A 26,840-nucleotide genomic window follows, 5' to 3' on the forward strand; every position below is an offset into this window, starting at 1 on the left:
TGGGTTAAAGGCTTAAATGAAGGACCTGAGACTATGAAACTACTAAAAGAAAACATAGGGGAAATGCTTAATGACACTGACCAGGCAAGGATTTTTTTGGATAAGATCTCAAAACCATAGGCAATAAAAGCAAAAATAGACAAATGGGATTACATCAAATTAAAAAGCTTCTGCACAGCAAAGGAAACAATCAACAGAGTTAAGAGACAACCTACGTAATGGGAGAAAAATATTTGCAAACTATCCATCTGACAAGGGGTTAACATCCAGACTATATAAGGAACTCAACTCAACAACAGAAAAACAAATAATCTGATTTAAAAAGGCTCAAAAGACCTGAATAGACATTTCTAAAAAAAAAAAAAAAAAAAAAAAAAAAAGACACACAAATGACCAATAGGTATATGAAAAACTGCTCAGCATCACTAATCAGCAGGGAAATGCAGATAGAAACAAAATCACAATGAGCTATCACCTCACCCCAGTTAGAATGGCTATTATTAAAAAGACCAAAAAATAACAAATGCTTGCAAGGCTGTGGAGAAAGAAGAACTCTTATATACTGTTGGTGGGAATGCAAATTAGTACAGCCGGCATGGTAAAAAGAAATCCAATTTTTATGGCAGGTCTTGCAAGAAGCCAATACAAGGAGCGCTGTACCCACCATTGTGTTGCTCATGTAGAATAAAAAGAATAAATTTCCTATCTTGAATACTAATGAACGGCTGTTTCCATAGATACTTGATCTTAGCAACTAATTAGGGAAATATGAGTATTTCCCAAAGTCTACATGTATTACATCTCTGAAATCACAACCTTCTAGCTACTTAAGAAGACCACAGGATGTTAGAGCAGGAGGAGAGTTGAACCATTGTCTCCTGCAGGTCCCCATTTTATACTCCAGAAATACTCAGGCCCAGTGAGTTCGACAGGCATATTTCTTTCTTTCCCCAACACTCCTAAGCCCTAATTTACCAATGGTTTATGATGCCTTTAAAAGAAATTACTGAATCAAATCAGCTTATTTAATGATCGCTATTTTTAACATTTATTCTTGAAGGTAACCCTGGTAAAAACTATCAGTCATGCAGGAATCACAATAAACTAAAGAATTGGTTCTAGGCTAACAATTATGCTAGATTGAACATAAATTAATCACTCTCATGAATGGCAACGTGCTTAGGAGTTTTGCAGTGTGCCTCGGGGTCCAGATCCCAAGTCTCAATTGTCACAGTGTTGAAGGCTGCAGAAGGTCTGGGGAGTGGACGGTTCTCATTGACAGAACACGGGTGAGCTGAACTCCACCGTGGCAGGGATGGTTATTAGATGCCTTCCAAGGAAAATACTGTCATTTCGGGAAGTCAAAGGGCCATTTGCTTTAGGGAGATTAGTGAGACCATGGAAAGACTACCTGATTCCTAGGAAGGAAATATCACCCTCACCATAACAAATTTTTAAATAAATGTATAATGCTCTCCCTCTCAGATAGATTATTCTAATTCCACCAGTGTGACTGTGGAACAGAAGGCATGCTGGTCCCTCCTCAATGAAATGACAACCACCCTGTGTCTGAGAACCATCAGGCACCAGAAAATAGCCAGGGAAAGAGACGGTTGGTGAACAGTGTAGAGATTTCCGGCCCACATGTAGGTTAAGACCCTGACCCTGGCCGCAGGACCACATCGGTCATTATAATTTCTACTCAGGTGAGAGGAACAACCTGGGCTCTGCACACTTTTTTCATGGAGCAAGAGTAGAATATGTGTCCAAACTCTCTTCCATGACCGGTGAGCTGGGCAGAAGGCAGGCCCAGCCAGTCGGTCCCTCGGGCCAGGGCAGGAAGCGAGTCTCTCTTACCCTGGTGCGTGGGGCCGCAGGGCTAACACCAAAAATTCATCCGTAGGAGCAGGTCGAAGTCGAGCCAGAAGACGTGTCCAAGCAGGTTCCTGAGCAACAGGTGCTCTAGGCAAGTGTTAACAGCCCAGGTGCAGAGACAATGGGGGTCTGAGAACCAGGGGATGTGAGGGCAAGGCCCAGAGGGAGAGAGGAGGAGTGGGAAAAAATGGGCTTTGGAATCAAACACATCTTGGCCCAAATATCAGCAGTTAGTAAATAGCTGTATGACCCTGAGCCTTAACCTTGCGAAGCCTCATTTTCATCACTTGTAATATCAGGACAATAGGACGTTTCTCGTATGGGTGTCAGGAGACTTAAATGATATAAAGCACTTAGCACAGTGCTTGATAAATAGTAAACACTAAATGTTATATTAACATCAGTGTCATTATTATTGTTTAAAGCAACTGCTAAAAACCTGACTCCTGAAAAAAAGGTAGAAAAGGACACTTACAAACCTATGAATGGCAGGGTGAATACCACTAATTCCAGGGGTGATAATGGGGTTTTTTCAGGACCCCAGGGTGTTTTCCAGGACAGGGACCAAGACGGAAGAAGGGTAGTGCCCACTCAGCCAACAGCTTCTACTTCCGCCACCATCTACTGAAAGCAGGACGGCCCAATTCAGGAGCAAGCCACCCACTTCCAGCCCAAGTGGCTTTTCAGTGTCATTTTTAAAGAGCTGAATAGAGATGCCAACTGAATTAGAACGATAGTGAAAAGTGCCAGGTTCAGTACATTTCCAAAAGGTTTATTTGCATCTTCCTGGAACCTCACTTCTCTGCTGCCATCTGTGGAACAGGGTAACGTAGGAGGGTTCTGAGTGGCTCGGAGACAGCCTCGGGTTGTCCATGGCAACCCAGCCTCAGGGAAAGTGCTGGGCAGTGAATGTGTGGGAGCCAAGATGATGCTATTAGCTGTTCCGGCTTGAATGTGTCAGCAAGATCTGTGCATATACGACTCAGGAAAAAACACCCTTATTAGCCTCTGCAGCTATCTCGAGGCAGAGTTATAGTCCTTTCAGGGAAGGGACTTGTCTGGCAAACAGATTTACTACTGATAATTACAGAGAATAATGCAAATCTCTCTCCACTATGTTATTTCTCAGAGTTTGCTCTGTCAGAAAGCCTATCTTGAATGAATTCATGAAAGCCCAAATAGCCTGCCCTTGGAACTCCTGCGGCTGGTCTTCCAACTAGCCCAAGTCTCTCCTAATTTCTTCTCTTCCTCAATTTATTTGGTTGTTGATATATTTCTATCTTACTGTCTCAGAGAGACATCCTAAAAGTCTCCAACGGGTAGGAATCAGGTTTCTTTCCATACAGCATCCAGCTACAATGCTTTTTGTGATGTTTGGAGGCAATATAATAAAATAGTTCAGCGCACAGGGCCTGGGGCCAGACATCCTGGGTTTAAATCTCAGCCTTTACTAACTGTGCTTTAAAGGTAGGTCACAAATTCTTTGATACTCCTGCTCTCTGACATGGAACTTAATTCCCCTAGACTTAGTGACTTGTGTCTAGCAAAGAAAATACAGCAGAAGTGATGGGACATGGCTTTTGACATAAGGTTATAAAAAGACCACAGCTTCTGTCTTAGAAAATGTGCTCTCATTTTCTTGCTCTAGAATCACTCACTCTGGAGGGAAGCCAGCTACCAAGTCATGAGGACACTCGAGCAGCTTATGGAGAGCACACGGCAAGAAACAGGTCTGCCATCAACCACGTGAGCGAGCTTAGAATCAAACCTCCCCAACAAGCCTTGAAGTGACTGCAGCCTCCCCTGACAGCTCGACTTTATGGGAGACCCTGAGCTAGAAGGACCAAGCTGAGCCGTTCCGGGATTCCTGCTCACAGAAACCATGAGATAGTAAATGTTTGTTGTGTTAAGCCACCAAAGTTAGGGTAATCTGTAATGCAGAAATAGATAACTAATAATATATAATGAGTAGGTGACATAACCCAAGATCCAATTTCTTCATCTGCAAAATGGGCATAATTACAATTGTGAAAATCCTCTGAGAGACTGTAAATCGCTAGCCCGGTGCTCAGCACACGATGCGTGCTCAGTGACCGAGATCTGCTGTTGCCGTCATTGTGCGGATGAGCACCGTGGAGTGATTGGAAGCCGAGGCTTTGAGTCTGCCAGACCTGGATTCAAGTCCTCATGCTACCACTTAAGAGCTGTAAGACCCTGATTAAGTCATTCAATCTCATTGAATCTCAGTTTTCTCCAACATTAGAGCTTCCAGAGTCATCATGAAGATGACATAAGACAATGTACATTAAGTACTTAGCCTAAAACATAAGGAAGCTGCTCAGTAATTGGTATTTCTTGTATCATCATCAATGCCTTTGGTGGTAAGAATGACAATGACCTAGGGAAGAAGATGCAAGGGACAAATTACTCTAAGTGGTCATCAGAGGGTGTGCGCCAGTTCTCTCCTGCGGTCATCCGAACCAGTTTCTGGATGTTCTCTCACAGACAACTTGCATTTGACCTTGGAGACTCAGCTTGGTCTTGGCTCCTACAGAAGGCTTTCCCTGAACCCTCACCATCCTCTGTGCACCTAGAGTGTCCTGCCCATACACCCAGCATGGTGCTCACACGCTCCATTGTCATTGTCCTTTTACATCTATCTCCTCTTTCCCTGGTCTGGGAGTCTCTCAGGGAGAGAACTGGCTCATATGAGCCTTTGTGACTCCAGTATCTACTCCAGTGGCTGGCAGTTAGTGACTTCTCTATGGCAGTATGTTGGATGAGTGCATTAATAAATTAATGAATTAATGCACACATGGACTTGTGAGCTGAATCAAATGTTCTAGGGTCAACCTACACTAGTAATCAAAGTAGGCTATAAATCCTCATTACATACATGCAAAAACACATGCATGAATGCTGACAAGCACTGGGAAAAAACAAAGGGCAATATAAATGGTCAGTACTAAATCTCCATGAGGCTTCTTCTTTAAAAATATATTTCTTTCATATAGGCTGTGTGCCAAGGACACAGATGAGAAATGCCTGCTGTCATGGAAACTGCAGTTTAGTGGAAGAGCTAACACTCTAGAAGAGAATTCTAAGTACCTGTCTGAAGTGTCAACCTGGGGTACTTAGCAATCTCCTGAAACTTTTGTTCCTGTTTTTCAGAAAGCAATGAAGCCATCACCAACCTGACCTCTCCTTTTCCTTTAAATAACATTTCCCATCAATCATATTTCTATATATCAGCAATAAACTAATGTACAAAGAAAATACTTACAACAGCGTCAAAAACTACGAAATACCCAGCTATCAAGGCAACATGATATTGGTGTAAAGACAGACCAACAGGGCTGGGTGCAGGGGCTCACACCTGTAATCTTAGCACTTTGGGAGGCCAAGGCAGGAGGATAGCTTGAGACCAGGAGTTGGAGACCAGCTAAGTGTCCACTGACAGATGAATGCATAAAGAAAATGTGGTATATATACATACTGGAATGCTATTCAGCCCTGAAAAAAGAAGGAAATCCTGTCATTTGTGACAACACAGATGAACCTGGAGGACATTATGCTAAGTGAAATGAGCCAGGCACAGAACGATAAATACCACATGATCCCACTTATATGTGGAATCTAAAAAAGATTCACATGGAAGCAGAGAGTAGAATGGTGGTTATCAGGAGATAGGGGAAAGGGGAAATGTTGATCAAAGGATACAAAATTTTAGTTAAATGGGAGGAATAAGTTCAAGAGATCTATTGTGCAAAATGGTGATATGGTTAATAACAATGTTTCATATTCTTCAAAATTGCTAAGAGAGTAGATTTTGTGTTCTCATCACAAAAAAATAAGTATGTGAGGTAATGCATATGTTAGCTCAATTTAGCCATTCCACAATGTACACATATTTCAAAACATCATGTTGTACACGATAAAAATATACAATTTTTACTCGTCAATTAAAAAACTAAAAAAAAAAACTTTCCTCTCTTCCAAAGATAATGCTAAGAAAATGAAAAGACGAAGCATAGGTTGGGAGAAAATATTATACACACACACACACACACACACACACACACACACACACATATATATATATATGATTAAAGACTTGTATCCAGAATATATAAAGAACTCTTACAACTCAATAAGCAAGCAACCCAATTTTCAAATGGGTTAAGTAGGCCCATTTGAATAGATGCTTCACCAAAGAAGAAATATGGGTGGCAAATAAGCACATGAAAAAATGTTCAATAATGACATTAGTCATTAGAGAAATGCATATTAAAACCACAGTGAGATACTACCACACACCTAATAGAGTAGCTAAAATGTTGTTAAATAGATAATATCAAGTAGTGGTAAGTCTGTGGAATAACTGGAACTCTCATACATTGGCGGTAGGAACGCATAATAATACAGCCATTTTGAAAAACGTTAGCAATGTCTTATAAAGTTAAATTATATACTTACCATACTACCCAGCAATCCTACTCCTAGATATTTACCCACGAGAAATTAAAACGTATGTCCACACAAAGATCTGCAAGTGAAATCTTAGCAGCTGTATTTGTAATAGCCAAAAACTGGACACACAAACGTCCACCAACTGGTGAACGGATAAACAAATTATGATGCCTCCACACAATGGTGTGTTACTCAGCATTAAAAAGGAATGAACTCCTGCAACAACACGGATGAATCTCAAAGGCATCATGATAAGAAAAAGAAGCCAAGATCAAAAGGCTGCATACAGCATGATTCCATTCTCATGACATTCTAGAAAAGGCAAAATTATAGGGACAGAAATCAGATCAGCAGCTGTCAGGGGCTGGGGGTAGAAGAGGGGGAAGCAGCACATGGGAACTTTTCATAGTGATTAAAATATTCTATATTTAGGCCGGGCGAGGTGGCTCACGCCTGTAATCCTAGCACTCTGGGATGCCGAGGCGGGAGGATCACTCAAGGTCAGGAGTTCAAGACCAGCCTGAGCAAGAATGAGACCCCTGTCTCTACTAAAAATAGAAAGAAATTAGCTGGACAACTAAAAATATATAGAAAAAATTAGCCGGGCATGGTGGTTCATGCCTGTAGTCCCAGCTACCCGGGAGGCTGAGGCAGGAGGATCGCTTGAGCCCAGGAGTTTGAGGTTGCTGTGAGCTAGGCTGACGCCACCGCACTCACTCTAGCCCGGGCAACAGAGTGAGACTCTGTTTTAAAAAATATATATATTCTATATTTTGACTGAGATAGTGGTTACATGACTGCATGCATTTATAAATTCTCATCAAACTGTATCCCTGAAAAGTGTGAATTTTATGGTGTGTAAATTATTATATCTTAATTAATCTAAATTTAAAAGAAAATAATCCTTTGAATCTGCTACCAAAACCTGAAAGCTGTGTCTTGGGAGGCAGTTTGGTATAAAAGAAAAAGCACAAGAGCAATCTCAGAGAAGCAGGATCTGCATAGTACTGACCTAGTAACGCGATGACTTCATGAGATTATATACAACCCGATAATCCTCAAAGTGATAGTCTGGGATAGGGGGATCGGGGAGTGGCTCCCAGCATGCTTAGTCCAGGTTCAAAGTATGACTTTGATTTTTAAAACTGTCTTTTCATTGGTATATGTGGTAAGAGCTAGATGTGGAGTCCAGAGAAGGAGAGATCCCTGGGTATGGGCTCTACACAAAGAATCTGGGCTAGATCTGAACATTTCTTAGCTCCAGAATACACTCCTCAGGCAAAGATGTCATTAACCTGATATCATTTAGGATGAAAACCATGGTTTCCAAAGAGAAAAGTCACCACGACACAAGACCAGCTAAAATAAAGGAGAATAAAAAGGCTCCTCCACATAAAAAAACAATGCACCTCAGAATCAACATTCTCAAGACACAACACTTGTCAGAGCATAATAAGGATGATGTTCACATCAGTAGGGAGAAGGGAAATTAATCAGTAAAATGACTTTGGCACAACTGGCTCGTCACTGGCAATGCAAACAAAGCCAAATCCCTACCCTCCTTAGAGCAAAATAAATTCTGATGCAGCAAAGATGCAAATGTAAAACAGAAATTTAGAAAGTACTCGAGGAAAACATATGGGCATTTTTAAAACTAATCTCAAGAGTAAAGAAAACAGTTCTAAACAGGACACAAAACCCAAACTATAAAGCAAAAGGAAGATCAATTTGACTACTTAAAAATTGTTTTTTGGGATTAAAAAATTATCATAAACAAGTTAAGAGCCAAACTGCAAATGAAGAAAAAAAATATTTGCAATTCATACATACAAAGCCCTAACCTCTTTCATATATAAAGGGCCCTTAAAAACTTTTAATAAAAAATGTACAATTCAAAAGAAAAACGGGCAAAGGACAGGAACAGAGAATTCCCCAAAAAGGAAATACAAATGCCAATAACCATATGAAACCAAGATTAATCTCATTCATGATCAAAGAAATGCAAACTAAAAAACGATGCTATCTTATAAAGAATATTTGACACAGAAATGTTTATAATACAAAAGAATGAAAATTACTTCAAATCCCATCAGTAGGGGACTATTAAATACATAGTGGTATATAAATACAATTAAATACTATATACCCATTACAATTTAAATGATTATGTCACCCATACTGATAACATTGAAATCACTCTGTAGCATATGGTTGAGTGGGGGGAAAATATTTCAATTTGTATGGCAAGATTCCATTTATCTAAACGTGTACATTTTTTATTTGTGCATAAGTGCACAGAAACATGTTTGCGAGAAAATTTACCGAAATGGTAGCAGTGATTGACCCTGGGAGAAATTTCAGGTGACTTTTACTTTATTTCAAAATTGCAGTATTCTTTTACTGATTTACAACAAGGAAATATCCCTATAATTAAAGAAAGCTAGGTTATTTTCATTTTGAAAAATGTGAAGACATTTCAACACAATATTTCAACAAAACAAAAGGCATCAGCATGCAGTGAGGCAAATGGCCAGCCAGACCAAGGCCTTGCCTGCGGCTGCACCTTCTAAACAACGCTAGGCAACGTGAGGCAGACGGGTAAGAATGCACTCTCAGGTTTGCGAAGGTGAAGCCAGGTGTAGGATGGTATGGGTTCAGGGAACAGGTCTGGGGGGTGAGAAAGACTCAATTCAAATGCCAGTTCTACCACATTAGCTGTGTTGACCTTGGGCAAGTCACTTAACTTTTCTGAACCTCAGTTTCCACCTTTGTAGAACTAGGATAGTAACTATCTCTACCTTATGGTGTTGTTGAGAAGATTAAATAAGATATGCATGTGATCCCCTCGGCTCAGTGCCTGGCACATAATAAGCACCCAATAAAGGTCAGCTGCTTATATTGTTATCTGGGACATTTGTTCACATTGCAACCACTATGCTCTCCGTGATCCAGGGTCATGGAACACAGTGGAAAGAAGGAACTGCAAACCTCGGAGAACCTCAACATCTGGTCTTGAAAAACATCATCCTTCTCTACCCCTGGTGAAACCTTCCTGGAAGCAGCAGGCAAGGAGGGTGGCACCAGCTGGAAAGAGAAGGAGGAGGGCAAAGCAAGGGTCTAAATACTTCCTGGTGCTGCCTACTTTGTCGTCAATGAGCCAACGCCACTCACTCCTCTCCTCCTGGGTCGACTGGGACCTTCCCCCAGACATCAGCATGTTAGAATCCTAGAGACTACTTTGATGCCAAGTCAGAAAGGACTTCGGCGATCATGAGTGCAGCAGCCTTCAGTGTTCAGATAAGGGACGTGAGGCTTAGAGAGGGGAGGGGACTTGCAGGAATCAAAGCAGCCAGCACCCAGCGTAGGCTCTCGGTCATGGCGTCCCCTCCTACGTTCATCCTTCCCCTCCCCTGGCTGCTCCCTCACAAGTTCTCATTTCCCTCGTTTCTTTCCCATTTCATTCTTTCATTACCTGTCAGACTCCTGAAGGACCTTCTCTCCTCTGGCAGCCCCTAACTGTCCTTACTCCTGCCTGTGGTGAGGGAAGGAACCAGACTGGGATTGTTCTGATTCAAAGAATGGCCTGGAAGGAGGACTGTTATGGCCATCACTAAGTAAAACCAGCATAGCCATTCCTCTGCGTCTAATAGAAAGACAGCACAAAGCATGGTGGGAAATGAGAAGGCAGGGATGGGGGGCAGGGGGAGCTCTGAGTTATTCTCAAACCTCCCTGATGACACTGGAGGTTACCTTGAAACTCTTAGGAAAGGAAGACCCCAGAAGAGAGAGGTACCGGCAGATTCAAGAGGAACCAGCAGACTCCAGCTCTTAGGTCGTAAATGCAACCAAGATGCAGGGCAGCCACAGGTGAGGAAAGACTTGGAAGCAGTAATGGAAGGCCACTTACCCAGGACACAGCCCCTACTCTCGGCAGTGACCGGACTGGGACTTACCTTGGGAAGGCTGACGGGAGTCCTGGGCTTGGTCCTTGGGTTCTTAATCAAGAGCCTCTGATCCAGAGGGAGCAAATGGTATTTCATGGCCTCGATGAGGAAGTCCTTACAGGTGTTGTTATTCTTTATCAAAGCTTCTTCTTCAACCGTCTGGAGGTAATGACCCACAGGTGATCCTGGAGCAGAGCTCAGCCACATTTCCCAAGCTCTCTCCCTGGGCTGAGTCATTCCTGCGCTCCCACACTCATTCATTTCCATACCTCATCACCTCAGACCCAAAGAGAAAGATCCACAGAATTACAACTCACTGCTCACCTCCTGCATTTCAAGAGCACAGTGGGGTAAGTGATCAAGCTCTGGCATCAGAGATTCAAATCCCAGATCCACCATTTAACATCTCTGATCCTCAGTTTCCTCATCTGTAAAATGGGCATATTAAAGGTATCTACAACCTCAGTAGTTTGTTTGTTTGTTTTTGAAGCTTAAATGAGTTTATACAAAACAAAAGACAAGTAATTGTCCTGAAAGCCACTTCCCACATTCCTCCTGATTTGAATGCATTATAATGTTTAGGGCGAATGGTTAGACATCTGAAAGGAGGAGAGGGAGGGAAAGAGGAACCAGCATGGATCCATCAGCAAACCTTTGGAGGCATTGAGTTAAATAAAGTGGTCAAGGAGAAGGATTCATATCTATTCTCTTACTGGCCAGTGAAGCTCTTTCTAACAGAGAAGCAACATCAGAGCAGAAAAAATGTCCATACAAAGTCTCACCTACTGACCTCACCTTGTACCCCATCTAAGCTGGGACTCCAGCTTCTTCACCTCTTATTCCAGAGCTCGGGACCTAGGCAGGTGCTCGGCAAATGTAAGCCAACGTGTTTCATGAGCAAGACCCAGGGTAAAGCCACTCTGATGCTCTGACTCTCAGCTCTCCACCCTTTGGCCCAGGTCAGGTCACTTGTGACACATCTAGAATGAGTAGTGTGGTCTTCTGAGGCCACCTCATGTTGGGCAAGATCAGTTCTGTTCAAGAGCTGACGCTGATTGAACATATTCTGGCTGGGCAGCCCTGTGCTGGCCCCCAGGACGAAAACGATGAACAAGACAAGGTTTCTGACCCTGAAGAACACAAGTCCAGTGAGAGAACGAGAAGGGCCTCCCACCTCGATTACCTCAGCCCTCAAGCCAGTCACGTTCGGGGCCTTGCTAAGCCTCTCCTGAGTCCCCATCTGTCACTAGAAATAAAAACAGGGCCCAGGGCCATGACCTGCTGGGCAGCACTGGAGCTGGCGGGAAAAGGAGGATTGGTGAGATAAGGCCTCTGCCACCTCTGAGCACCTCCTTCCCCAGAGACAGTCCCCAGGAACACTCCGGTCCCTTGGAAGGTTTTTTCACCCTCCCACTAGGGGAGTGAGCCAGGTTGAGACAAATCATAAACTTCTAGGGTCAGTCAAAAAATAAAAAGGGTGGGAGAGGATATCTAGAAAATCTTGGGAAGAAGGAGAAGTGCACAGGCAGCTACTTCTCCCAAAGAACTTATTCAGCTTGAATGAAAAGCTCTCCTGGAAAGCTGGTGCTTCATGGGTACAGAGCTTCAAGTTAGGGCGATGAAAAAGTTTTAGAAATCGATACGGTAATGCTTGTACAGCATCATAAATGCAATTAATGCCACCGAATTGTACAATTCAATTGTACAAAGTTCATGATTTTATCACAATATAGCATGTTACACATTTAGTACAATATTTTTAAATGCTTAGTAAAAGCCTAATAAACGTTAGCCATTGCAAAAAAAAAAAGCCCCCCCAAAAGCTAGGCAGTGTTGGTATAGGTCCACCCACAGCCTTCCCTTCCCCTGCCTCCTCCTCCACCACTATCACCATCCCCAGCAGGTTATACTAGTTTAAAGTTTCAAGGTCAAATGAATGTTAATGAAACATCCTCTCCCAGAGGTGTTCACTCTGGGAGGCCTGATAAAAGCCCTTTTAAAAAAAAAAAAGTGGGGGGACCCACATAATAGTTCTCACGTCCATTGCCTCTGGCCCCCTTCTTTTCTAGATCTGAATCCTACTTTACTTTGCCATAATAAACCCAGGAACCCCTTCCTAATGGTTAAGTTTGTTAAATTTCAGCTGTAAGTGCCTGGTGGTGTTTGTGACCAAAGGTCTGTTAATGCCCCTTTACCTTTCCCTGGAAGCCAGGTCCCCACGCCGCCCACCCTCCCTGTGGAAGCGAGACCGTGCTGGAGGCCGGTCACCTACCTCCACCTTCAGTAGTTTCCCACAGGACAGTGGGAGGTTTGACTCTGACACTGGGAGCTCAGGCAGAGTGGGTCCCTCTGCTTAGGGGACCTTTTCTACAGGAAGGACATGCTGCCACCAGGTGGCAGTGGTACCACCCTATGTAGCATGCAGGCCTGGACAGAGGCTTGCAAGTGTACCCCTCAGCACCTGAGCGGAGGGTGAAGTAACAGAGATTCAGAGAACAGTTCACTGACCCCTTAGGCCTGGGATCAAGCAACAGTGTCACGAGCAGAGGAGTTTACAGGTGCTCATGAGGACACTATGTCACCCACTACTGCCAATCACAGCAGCCGTCACAAAGACAGTAGTATATCAGTGACATTCACTGAACATGGTGTTATAGGCTTTGCACGGATTATCTCATTTCATCTTCAAACAATTCTGTAAGGACATGTGCTATTTTTACCAGATGAGAAAACTGAGGTTTAAAGGGGTTAAAAGAGTTGAGGAAGTGCCCGGGGTCGCGTGGCTGGGCAGTAACGGAGCCACTGGGTGGCGAAGCCTCCTCTTTTATCCTTGCATTGCACCCTCCCTTCCTTCCGGAGACCCCTCGGGGACAGCCGACCGACGGCCTCCTGCTTCAGTGTTTTGTTTTGTTTGTATATTTTAAAGTTTATCTTTCGCCTGCTTGTAAAAGCGTCTGATTCCATTTCCGATATGAAATAAGTCACGTCACGGGTAAACAATAGAGAGCATTAAAGACGGCCCTGGCTTGGTGGAAGAAGTACGGGCTTCACAGCCAGACCGATCTGCGTCTGAGTCCTGACCTCCCTCAGACTGGCTGGCGACCCCACCTCCGTAAGCCTCAAGGCCCACATTTGCAAAAAGGGGGTTGCAATCTTTGCCTCCCAGGGTTGTTGTAAGAATTAAATGAGAAAACATGTGGCACCACAGGGGCACCCCACAATTCTCCATCGTTCTTTCCTTTCCGAGGAAGAGAAGCACTACCTATTCTAGGCACCTGTGAGGAGCTGTGTTTCACAGTCCTGAATGGCGCTCCAAGTTGCCTAAAACTAAGACCAAAAGGGAACACAGAAACATTATGAAAACGGCTCTTCTTGCTTTGGTCCCCTACAGTCAAAGAAGCGAACGTTCATCGAACACGGGTTACGCCAGGGTCTGTGCTAAACAGCTAACTTGCATATTCACACTCCCTTAGTCTCCACAACTGCCCTGCTGGACTCTATTATCATATCTGTTCTATGGAAAAAGAACTGAGGTTTGAAGAGATTAAATAAAAACTCAAAGCTAATAAGCAATAGAGCAGGGACTGAAACCTGAGTGTCTTATTCTCATACCTGTGCTCTTAAACTCTATGTCACCACACCTCACACTTAACCCAGTGGGTTGGTGTCCTTGACCCACACAGAAGACCCATTAAACTCGTCAACCACTGCACACAACCAGGGTGGCCCCTGCTATTCCTTAGAGGCCTGGGTGGACAGGGAAGTGCTTGGTTCTTCACGCAGCACTCACCTGAACTAGGTAATCCCTAGGTAAGAGAGGGAGTCGTACATGTTCCATCAGCTTTGCCATATGCTCTAAACGGGTTTCTTTCTCGTAATTGATCCATGAAATCACAGCTTCGAACACCTGTAAAAAAAAGCAACACAGGTACTTCAGCAAAGAGACGTAAGCTTTCAAACACCTCTCAACCTGTAAAAAAGGGAAAAAAGTTACAAGTCATCCACAAAGGTATTTGATTAATCTAAGATTCAATATTTAAAATAAAACAAAAACAAAAAGGCTTAGTTTTACTAGCTGGCTTCAGAGAGTGATCACACGCACACATACACAATGACAAAGCTGCTATCCCAAATGTAGAATCATCATGGTTCATTCTAAAATAAAAGTGGTTCCAGTAGTTGTTTAAGGTTAGAAATACAGAACAGTAACTGTGAACCAAATTTATAAAGACTGCTTAAGAGGATCAGACCCAGGGGGGCAATATTGTCATCTCTCAGGCCCCCCTTTCCTCATTTATCTACTTTATACAGTTGATGCAGAATAAAAATAATAAGAATGTCCTCCGTTTTCAGCTGGCTATGATGGTGAATGTGACATCGAATGAGAGAGAATGGCAAAAATTTCTCCTTGTGTTGAACCTCTCCTTGAGGAGAGATTTCATTTCTGTGCAAATCAAAACTGGAGGGTTTGGAACCAAAAGAAGAGGACTTATGGTTTGAATGTCCACTCTACTCAAGGACAAGTCCAAATTCAAACTCTGTGCCACCATATACACACAGACAGATGAAACTCAATATTGGTGAGGCCTTGGGAAAACCAGCAATGTTTGTGAAAAGTTAATTAGTGTAGCTTTTTAAGAGGAGAGGGAAAGCTTTGTCAAGATCAATCAAAAATTTAAATATGCATACTCTTTGACCTAGAAATACCACATCTAGAGCTCTAGCTTACAAAAATATGTATGTGTACAAGAATATACATTCCAAAACGTTTGCTGCGGCATTGTTATAACAGGATAAAAAAGGAAATGACCTAAAGCCCAATCATGGAGAAATTATTAAAACAGTATGCATACCATTAGATACAGTCATCATCCCTCAGTACCCGTGGGGGAGTGGTTCCAGGACCAGCCACAAATGCCAAAATCTGCCGATGCTCAAGTCCCTTATATAAAATTGCATAGTATTTGTACAAGGGCTGCCCAGAAAGTATCCAGTCATTGTTAATATATTTTTCACGTTACATGGCTGGATACTTTCCGGACAGCCCTCATATAGAACCTACACACATCCTCCTATATACTTTAAACTATCTCTCGATTACCTATAATACCTAATACAATACCTATACATCACTTCATTCACATGAGTTCAGTGTAGTATTTGGAATGTGGAAAATTCAAAATTTGCTTTTTGGAACTTTGCATAATTTTTTTCCCAAATATTTTTGATCCCTGGTTGATTGAATCCACAGATGTGGAACCCACAAATACAGAGAGACAACCCTATTTTCAGCTTTTAAAAAGAATTTGGGTACAAACACCTTCTTTGTACCCAAAAGAAAGAAAGTGTTCACAAATTGAGGACATGTCAAAAGGACACAGAGCCAACCCCATGAGGCTTTCATTGCCAATATTTGGGACAATTTAAACATCAAAGAGAATAATGAAGAAAGAAATCAGATCAGCACTGCTTCAGCAGGAGGGAGGTCAGGGAATGACTCAGAAAAAGCCAACGCAAACTTTTTGTGTTTTAGGGTGGGCATGAGGTGGGCATATGCATTTGTCAAAACTAATCAAATTATACACTTAATATTTGTATATTTCACTATATGTAAATCATACCTCAATACAAAATATTTTTTTTAAAAATTGTGATATATCATAACACAATATCAAAAAATCCATGAGTCCATAAGCATAGTAAAAAAAAGTATGAGGGTCTCTTCTTTACAAAAAAATGCCAGATAATAAATGTAGAAGGAATGATAGAATTAGAAAAACACCATTTTGCAACCAACAATGTAATGACTGATCCAACGAAGATCACCAATGGATGCTAAAATCAAAAATTGTTAGGGAACAAGATATTCACAGCTCTCAAAATATCACCCCACAGGCTACATATTACCTACATGGGGGAAAGATACCCTCAAATAGGGAGATCTGACAGATACCACCTTAAACAAGGGATCAAACTTAACATCACCAATAATAGGACAAATTTATATTATATTCCTGATTGTGATTTAATGGGAAAGGCACAGCATCCCCTATGTGGTATTCTTCCTAAAATGTTTAACCTGAATCTTACAGCGAGGAAACACTCAGACAACCCTATGTTTGGAACATTCTACAAGAGGGCTGGCCTGGATTTTTCAAAACTGTTAATGTTATGAAAGATCCCCCAAAAAACAGATAGACAGTTCTAGATGAAGGGGATTCATAGGCATGACAACTAAATGCAATGTAATGCAAAGCAAAATATGAACCTTGATTAGATTACAGATCTACAAGAAAGAGCTACAAAGGACTTTTTTGGGACTACTAAGAAAATTTGAATAACCGATACATGTTACATAATATTGCTGTATCAATGTTAAACTTCTTTGGTATGATGATGGTTTTATGGCTAGAAAAGAGAATTTCCTTGTTCTTAGGAGATGCATGCTAAAATATTTGGGGGTGAAGTCTCACGATGCTTGCAATTTACTGTCAAATGGTTTGGCAAAATGAAAGATTAAATCTGTAGAGGGAGAGAAAGCAAATAAAGCAAAATGTTAACTGTTGAGTCTAAGCAAAGAGTATATGGATGTTCATTCTTTCAAACTTTACTATAGGTTTTTAATTTTTCAGAATAAAAAGTGGAGAGTAAAAGAAAAGAAATTCTAAGGGAAAAGGAAAAAAACTACAACAAAATTTAAAGGATGGCAGAAAGTTGAAATGAAAGCTTTATCTGCCAGGGGGGAAAAAAACACTCCAATTTTTCTTAACCTAACCAAATTTTTTTTGTGCTGATACATTAACGATGCTTTACCCCTAAAATGCTCGGTCCTATTTCCTAAATATATCCTTAACTCATGTTGGGCATAACTTGAATTTGCCAAGGAAATCAATTAGAAAAGGAAGGGAATGGAATGGAATAGAACAGAACAAAAGGAAAGGAGTAGTATGTATGTATAGCTTGCTCCCATTTCTGTATAAAATAACCTATATGTGCACAAACATAAGCAAACACACACCACGGAAATTTTCCTTGTCTGGGTCATTTTCTTAATTGTGAACTGTCACAGAGCTCTGTCCCTCACCCTCATAGCATGTTTTACAAATGATTGTAAATCATTAGGGCTTCTGCTAGCCCTTAAGATCCATGAGAACAGGGACCTACAAACTCAAACTAAATGAATGAATGGAAAATTAGTTCCAAATAAGCATGGAAAGAGGTGGGTGGAAACGGCCTAGGCTGGAACAGAGTGGGCTAGGGAGGGGAGGGTTGGAGTCTCGGCAGGTAGGACGGAGTCAGAGGCTGATGAAGAAGTCTGGCTTTGCTGGGTTAGCTCGAGAGCAGCCACAGTCCGTACTGCTTTGCATGTGGTTATCCAACCTCTCCCTACTGCCCTTTCCTAGACTGTGAGCTTCTGCCAGGTGAGAAGCGCACCTGCCCTGTCTTGGCACCTTCTTCTCCTCTGCTGCCTAACACAGCACCAGGTGGCTGACTGAAAAAGCTCTGCTGAAGAATGAACTACAAGTCCTTCAGTAGGTAGGATTTATTGATCACATTCTTCTCCATCACTCAGCTTAATTTTTGTTATAAAAGCTAAAAAGCAGGCTGAGTCTACTGAAGTCGATATTTAACCTTATCTTTATTTTTGGCGTGACTTGTCTAACTGGTTCCGCCTAGTTGCGCTGTTTACCTACTCAGCGGTGAAAGCCACAGCTCCTGGCAACCATGGTGACCTTCTCAGCAGCCACATGTTTTTTCCTTTAGATTTCATGCTTGAAAAATAAATAAGCAAATAAGCTTCTAACTAGCTTTAGCCTTCAATGTGCCTAAAACCCTTCCCAACAGCCCCTCCCACCAAGGGACTCTTCATAGACATCATCTCCCCGAATTCTCAAGATAACTCAAAGAATAGATTCTCTTACCCCTTATTAAGTGACTTGCTCAAGCACCAGAGTTGAAATGCGGCAGAGCTGGTTCCACACAAACCCAGTTCCAATGTTCGTGCTCTTGCCCATTCTTAGCTTCCTCTCAAATGTCTAATAACAGTGGTTTGCAGACGACAGCCCACAGGCCAAATCCAGCCTGCCACCTGTTTTTGTACGTAAAATTTAGTTGGAAGGCAGCCATGTTCACTCATTTACATATTGTCTATGGCTGTTGTCACATTGCAATAGCAGAGCTGAGAAGCCATAACCCGCAAGGCCTAAAATATGTACTACCTGGACCTTCACAGGAACAGTTTATCAACCCCTGGTCTATAAAATCCAAGCACAGACCCTGGGGCTTCAATCATGGGACAGGGTGATGTCTACTCAGATGAGAGTACTTTCTGTGTTGAAATAATCTGCCCACAGGCACACAGAGGGTTTCACTTTTAAACAAAGAAATAGCATCATATCCTCACTGACTCATGTTCTAGAACCAATTTCTTAAGTGCCACAAGGTTACTATGTGGAAAAGAGCTGCAGAAAATCAGATTTCATAGTTCCCAGCTCTCCACACTTCAGATGTAAGCATAAGCCTTGGCCAGAAAGCACCAGCTGAACCTGATCCTTCCATTCCTCCCCTCTGGCTAGACCGGCAGCCAAGGCAGGCAGGACCTGCACGGCCCTGGTAAAATTCCGAGTCCTGGGGCGCTTACTCCTGCTTTCGAAATGTGTTATGAGAAACAAGAAGGGGGATTCATCTTTAAAAAGGCAGGGCAGTGACTAGGCAAGGGGAAAAGTCCAATTAAGGGCAAAACATAGGAGGGAGGAAAGAAGCTAATTTTGACAACATCAGGGAAATAACTAGGATCCTGCACATGGACCTGATTTGTTACTCAGTATTTGAGAAGGACTAAGTTTATCAATAACAACAACCACACTGCCAGGCATTTTCCACAGATGATCTCGTTTAATCCGACAAAGAACTCTGTGAAGTAGATGTTACTGTTCACATTTTACAGAGGAGGAAACACCCTCAGAGAGGTTGGCAAGTTGTCCAAGGTCACAATGCCAGCAAGTAGTAGATCTGAGATGTAAACTCACCTCGAAGTCCAAAAACCCAACATTATGCAATTTGCATCTCAGAGGCACAATTAGTTTTAAAAGCCTGGGCAGACTGTTGAGTTGGGAAACTAAGCTCCTAAACCTGTAATCCTAATTACAACCCTCTACGCCCTCCTAGGACAACCCCCCTGAGATTGAGGCAATAGCAAATTGCAAATCCGTTGCCATGTTTTAAGTCAAGAAGAAAGCACTTCTAGATGCAAGAATGATTCTGTCAGATTCCTGTTTTTGTTTCATAAGTGAAAGCTTAACAAGAGTGTGTTAACCATACTCCCACCTCCCTGTCACACACCACACTGGAGCAGTGGTGTGCTGGAACCGGAGCTCTTTGTGCCTGTCTCTCCCCAGCTCCGCATTTAGTGACATCACGCTGGCAGTTTGAAATCGGCCTCGATGGAAATATTTACACTGTGGAAATCAGCAAGTGAATCAGCAAATGAATCAGGGCTTTTAGAATGTTTTAGACAGCCCGTTGTTAAACATTTACCAGCACACCCCTGGCTGGGAGATGTCCTGGTCTAAAGGCTCCCCAGACTCTGGAAACCTACCCAGTTGCATCCATCTTTCTGTAAGTGCCATCATCTTAAGGTTTTACGCAGCACTTAAAAGCTCTTTCTTGCAGTTGCTTCAGTGAATATTAATAGCGAGGGCCACATACAAAAGGGGAAAGTGAGGCAGAGAGTAACAAAGTGGTTTGCCCAACATTATCCAGCTAATTGGTGAGAGGGCAACAATTAGAACCACTTTTGACTTTCGATCTACACTTTCATAGCACACATATCACACGTCACAGTTTGTAGCTATATATTTATTTGTGCACATATTTGATAAAATTCTGTCTCCTCTATGTGATTACTAGTTCCACAGAGGCAGATACCTTACATTTATCTGTCTGCCAAGGTCTCTCCTGTGACTGATACCCTATCCGCCACACAGAAAGCATTCAATATATACTTCTTGAGAGGATGAATAAATTAATAAAAGCAGGAATGAATGTGTGTACGGTTCTCTGCCCACAATAGCATACTGTCAGATATGAGTTCAGATAACCAAAAATGAGGAAAAACCTAAACAGTGATATCATCTACTCTGGAAATTCTTCAGCTTTCTGCTACTGCCGATGTCCAGTAAAAAAAGACTTTCACTATGATTCTGTGAAGCATAAGGAAAAGGACTGAAGAACAAGGTTCGACAGAAATGCCTGCACGCTGAGAGGCTACTTCAGCGGCACCGATCCCACGGATGAGTGCGGGATGCCACGGGCATGAAGGATGCCTGCCAGGCAATGTGGTGACTGCACCACCTTGGAAGGAATCTTCTCCTGTAAGCTCCAAATGTGAAAATTATGTATTACCAGAAAGTTAACATTTGAGCTATACTCAAAAGCAAAAAGAAATGCCTGAGTACTTTAAATGAGAAGGAATTCAAGCCAGGGAGCTGAAGCCAAAATAGCTCACAGGGATAACTGAGGTATGGGTTTCAACGGCTGGGGATTACTGTCCTGTAGGGTAGAGTGTCTGGACCACAGGCTGTTTGTGGACAGTTTTGTGCTAGCTGTACAACTAGGACTGGGCAAACTCTGCCCATCTGCCATGAGAAAGGGGAAGGAAGCCTGTAATCTCTTGTGGGCTGAGGGGTGTCGGGGTTTGGGGAAAGACAGAGAGTGAAAACCGCACCTTCAAGAAATCTCAACCCCAGGCTCATGCCACATACAGATGTGGGGTTTCAACTGACTTTATCCTTGCATATAGGGGATACCCAAGATAAAAAGTAATAGAAAAATCATTTCTAAGCCAGTAAAGCTGCCTATATATAGGGGCACTTCCAAAGCGCAGGGCAACCTAGACTCCCATGGATATAACACCCTCTGCAGATGAAGTCACAATCAAAAATTATAAATCCCTAAGGAGATTAATTGCCAAAAGAAATATCAACAGATGCAGTAATGAGTAGAATATCTGGGGTGACCAAAGAAAGGTGGCCTAAAGACTCTTCTCCATAATATATTCCTAAGAATATCACTGCAGGAGACATCCTATAGTATAGCGGTTCCAGGGCCAAACAAGCCTGGGAACACATCACACTGTGTTCCCAAACCCCTTTAAAGATTCATAAAGCTCATTGCCATATAAAAGCTCTGACAAGCCCTGCAGTAAAGAAACCAGGTTACTTTGTTTAGCCAGTGTCTCTTAAATGTGTCTGACCTGAGAACAGTTTTTTCTTTAACCCAAACACCTATAAACATCTTCCAATATTGTAGTTTTATGGGACACAGTGGGCAAATACTGACCTAAAGAAGAAAGTTCTCCTTAACTCTCTTATAGATCCCTATTCCCTTCCTAGCCTCATCTCCCATTATCCCCCATCGAAGACCTGTGATTCTCATCACAAAGGTTACTTCTCCCCCCAAGTACAGTATTATTCCAAATTTCCATGCCTTTATTCCTACTATTCCTCCAACCTGAATGGCCTTCCCAAATCCTATTTTCATTCTCCAAGTTTCAGCTCAAATATTCCCTATTCCATGATGACTTCTCCCTCTAACAACCAGAAATAAAATATTCCAGGGTGCTTTACTTGAACTTTGATTATAAGCAATTACTTCTCTTGGCCACATACTATGGATACATGTTTTGAGTCTGTCTGCCCACCAGACTATGAGCTCTTGAATAGTAATGAGAAGGTGTCACTCATCTCTGTATCCTCCTACTGGGGTGGGGGTACATTAATAAAGAGCAGGGGCTTGGAAGGCAGACACACTCAGCTTCAAATCATGGAGCTATCTATTATTAATGAACTGCATTGCCTCTCTGAGCCTCAGTTTCTTCCTCTGCAAAATGGAGACAATAATCTCTACCTTGCAAGTTGTAATGAGGCATAGAAATAATGTGCTGAATAGTATGCTGGGCAAAAAAAAAGTCAGAAACAAAAGCATACTCATACCACTATTCCATTTATATAAAGTTTCAAAACTGGTAAAACTCACCTAAGGTATGAGAAGTCAAGAGGGTAGTCCCTCCCGAGAGATAAGATATCGGAATTTGGCCCCTGAAATAGAGTTTCAGGAGACAACAACACATTTAAAAATGTCACAATGCAGAGAGAAACTAACCTGTAGTTCTCATTACAACATATACTTGACATTAATTTTTTGGAGACTTAACCAATTTATTCGTGACCTGTATCTAAAATGCAGGCCATTTCCCTATTATTAGTAGTACTCACCCAGAGATGTCTCTGAAAAGCCTCAATAGTATTTCATAAGAAGGCATGGACTTTTTAATAAAAGCCACTCTAACAGGGGTAAGGTGATATGTCATTGTGGTTTTAATTTGCATTTCCCTGATAATTAGTGACATTGAGCATTTTTTCAAATGTTTGTTGGCCCTTTGTCTATCTTCTTTTGAAAAGCTTCTGTTCATGTCTTTTGCCCACTTCTTAATGGAGTTTTTTTTCCTTGCTGATTTGAGTTCTTTGTAGATTCCAGATATTAGCCCTTTACTGGATGTAGAGTGTGTGGATATCTTCTCCTGTTCTGCAGGTTGTCTATCTGCTCTGTTGATTGTTTCCCTTGCTGTGCAGAAGAAGCTTTTTAATTTAATCAAGCCCCATTTATTTATTTGTTTTGGTTGGTGATGTAATTGCCTTTAGAATCTTAGTCATAAACTCTTTGCCTAGGCCAATATCTAGAAGAGTTTTTCCTACATTTTCTTCTGGAATTTTTATGGTTTCATGCCTTACATTTAAGACTTTTATCCATCTTGAATTAATTTTTGTTAAGTTGTGAGAGACAGGGGTCCTGTTTCATTCTTCTGCATGTGGCTATCCAATTTTCCCAGCACCATTTAAAACAATAGATGCTGGTGTGGATGCAGAGAGAAAGGAACATTCGTACACTGTTGGTGAAACTGTAAATTAGTACAACTCCTATGGAAAACAGTATGGAGATTTCTCAAAGAACTAAAAGTAGACCTACTATTCGATCCAGCAATCCCACTACTGGGTATCTAACCAAAGGAAAAGAAGTCATTTTATCAAAAAGACATCTATACTCAAAAGTTTATTGTAGCACAATATTATCATTACTCATCTTTTAAAGATGAGAAAACTGACCCTTAGAGAGGTTCTTTTATTCACTCATTCAACAAATATTTTTTCAGTGTCTACCATGAACCTGATACACTCCAGCAGTGACAATTAGATAAAGTTCCTGACTATATGGTACATACATTCTGGTGGGAGATAAACAACTTGCCCAAGGTTCTCAGCTTGTTTAAGTGGTGGAATCAGGATTCAAACCCAGTCACTCTGACTGTAAAACCCATACTTTCAAACTCCCAAGAAGCAAGCTGCCTAGGCCTGGCCACTGCTACTTATACTCATCATTAATAGTAAAATACCACATTTCCTTTATTTGAAGATGCACATGGTTTTCACATTTCAATGGTTGAAATCTGGCTGCATTTTTTTTTTATTTTAGAGACAGACTCTCGCTCTGTTGCCCAGGCTGGAGTACAGCGGCCCCATCATAGCTCACTACAACATTGAACTCCTGGTCTCAAGTGATCCTCCCATCTCAGCCTCCTGAGTGGCTAAGACTATAGGTACATGCTACAGGTACATGTCAGGCTAAGCTTTTATTTTTGTAGAGACAGGGTCTCACTATGTTGCCCAGGCTGGTCTTGAACTCCTGGGCTCAAGTGACCCTCCTGCCTCAGCTTCCCAAAGTACTGGGATTACAAGCATGAGCCACCATGCCTGGCCCTGGCTGCATTTTATAATATATGTTGAAAGAAACCTGTGGGCTGCAGACTGAGAGTAAGTCATAATATAGCTGATATCACTGTTCAAGGTGTGGATTTATCTGAACACAAGTATTTGATTACCAACTCAGTTTTCTGCAAATGTAACATGATGTGCAGTTGAATGTTAACTTAAGATCCCTAATATTAATTCAAACACATTAAAAAATTCCACTATAAAATGGTATTGAAAGGAAAGGCTATTATGCATGCAAGAGATTGCTTATCACATAGAATGTAATTAAAGGGAGCAGAAATCACCAAGTTTCCTGGAACTGACACAGAATTTTCAAAGCCTAAAGGACTAGCATTCAAATGAAAAACATCCAATTATCAGAAGCTTCCAGCTATTTAACTTTCAGCAATGTATGATCAATTAAGGGGAAATAAAACTATGAGTTTAAGCAGAGAAAATGAAGAACAAACTCCACTGTTCTTTGATAAGCCTCAAAATTGACACTGTCAACCTCAAAGGTGCTAAAGGGATCAAGATCACAAGTAATCAACTTTATGGAAAGCAGCACATAATTCTGAAGTAACACATAATTTCTAAGAAGCAAATATGATGCATAACTTCATTGATGTGAAAAATACCTATATGCCAAATGCTGGTTATCCAAAAAGAGTAACTCACATGCAAGCATGTAAATTAATGATAGCCACTACAGATAATTTTTAAAGTGTGTACAAAGTCAGGTTTCTTTGTTTCTGGGAAGATACAGTTAACTCAAGGGCATATTTTACTATTATCAATGGCAAAATTGATACCATTATCGTCATTAATGGTGCCTCAAAATAAAGGATATGGCAATGACAATGATAACTGCCATTTATTGAGCACCTGCCAAACACTGTATTGGCATTTTACATCCATCATCTCTAAGCCTTGTGACAACTCTATAAGGGAGGTGCTCTTAGAATTCCCATTTTACATTCAGGGAAGCTAAGGTTCAAAGAGACCAGTGGCTTCTCAAGGTCAGAGAGCCAGTAAGCAGAGACTAGAACTAAGACCGCCTGCGTCCAAAGCCCAGGTGGTTTCCAGGGCACTATAATGCCTCTCCACGAACCCCCCTACCCTCAGTCCCCCTTGGCGCGGCAACACAGATAAGCCCTCACTTAAAGAAGACTTTCTATGATCTCAGAGAGGGATGGGCGGCATGAATTCGAGGTGACAGGGTCCCCCTACTCTCAACCCAAATATTCCCAAATTGATCCAAATTCTGCTGTTTATATTTTTCAGTCTACACTTGAGAACATGCTTAAGTAGGCCCCAAAATGCCCAACTGTCTCAACATTCACACAGCCAATCAACTGACTGGTAAGGGGTGGGGAACCTGCAGCCTCAAGGCCATGTGTGGCCCTCCAGATCCCCAAGTGCAGCCCCTCAACCGAATCCAAACTTCACAGAACAAATTCCTTTATTAAAAGAGATTCTTTATTAAAAGGATTTGTTCTGTGAAATTTGAATTCAGTCAAAAGGCTGCACTCAAGGATCCAGGAGGCCACATGTGGCCCGAGGCTGCAGGTTCCCCACCTCATTGTGCCAATTTGGTAGCAAAATCCAGAGAAGGCAGGAAACATGCTTGGCAAGAAATGAGGACATCCCCTGTTCCCGAGCTTAAGGCAAGAAGGGGCCTACGGCCTGGCCAAAGGCATCCTCTTCTCCGGAGATGCCATTCACATTAGAGTCAATGGAAGCAGAGGCCTCCCCGAGCCCATGACGGGAGAATCCAGCTTGTGCCAGTCACCTTCTGGGATCCATCCGAAGTCTCCGGGAAGCCCACGGTTCTATCACTCAACTGCGTTTCTTCTTGATCAAACTTTTCTAGGATGGCAGGCAGGGGCTTGTGAATTTTACCCTATTCTCTGCACAGTTTTCTCTCTGATACAAAGTCCTTTTCAAGAGTTTTTGTTGAATATTCCCTCAGGAAACTACCTCAAGCCTGGATGCTAAGAGTGGACTAGGACGATTCAAGAAACATTTATTGGGCATCTCTGAGGATGCAGAAATGAATAAGACATAGTCTCTACCATCAGGGAACTCACAGTTGAGTGTGGGAGGAAAACTAGCCGGGAATTAACTACATACAAGAAAAAGGAGAACAAGGAGAGTATTATCCTGGAACACGGAGGAGAAAGAAATTGATTCCAGGTGCAGGGTCAATGATAAACTGAGCCAACACTGAATTCCTACTAGGCACCAGGTACTGTACCAGACATCTTACACACATATCCCATTTAACTGCCCTGTGGAATATGTTCTAATACTTTTATCCTCACTTTACAAATGAAGAAACAGAGAAGAGGCCAAGAACCTTGCTAAGGTCACGTAACTAATTTGTAAATTCTAGAGATGAGATTTGGACCCTGCTGGCCAACACTAAAGCTTATGCTGTTTTCACCACTGCAGACTGCATCTCCTGAAGTAAAGAAATTCTTCCTGGTAGAAGAGAAATCTGAACTAGTTTCCTCTTCTGTAATACAGGGACAACAGCAATGCCTGCTTCACAGGGCTGCAGTGAAGGTCGGATGAACTGAAGACCACAAAGCACCTAGCACAGTGTTTGGCAAACTGTAGATGTTCAGTAAATAGAGGCATCATCATCATCGTCATCATCACTGTCGTTTCTTCTTTAAAGAGTCCAGAATGTAGTGGCCATGGGCCAGAAGGTTTGTTTGATTTTTTTGTTTAAAGGAAT

The 26,840-nt window shown here is 42.0% G+C and overlaps 1 protein-coding gene across 1 annotated transcript in view; it reads right to left on the reverse strand.

The window, feature by feature from the left end:
- KLHL3 (kelch-like family member 3) overlaps nucleotides 1-26,840 on the reverse strand; it is a 110,300-nt gene that overhangs the window by 21,843 nt on the left and 61,617 nt on the right. Inside the window, exons 7-8 of the mRNA XM_012646335.1 lie at nucleotides 14,080-14,196; nucleotides 10,299-10,448 (exon numbers count right to left, since the gene is read on the reverse strand). Of these exons, the coding sequence (XP_012501789.1) occupies nucleotides 10,299-10,448; nucleotides 14,080-14,196 (267 nt within the window). The remainder of the gene's footprint in view (nucleotides 1-10,298; nucleotides 10,449-14,079; nucleotides 14,197-26,840) is intronic.

Source organism: Propithecus coquereli, unplaced genomic scaffold (assembly GCF_000956105.1).
Source record: "Propithecus coquereli isolate 6110/MARCELLA unplaced genomic scaffold, Pcoq_1.0 Scaffold242, whole genome shotgun sequence".
Taxonomy (NCBI): Eukaryota; Metazoa; Chordata; class Mammalia; order Primates; family Indriidae; genus Propithecus; species Propithecus coquereli.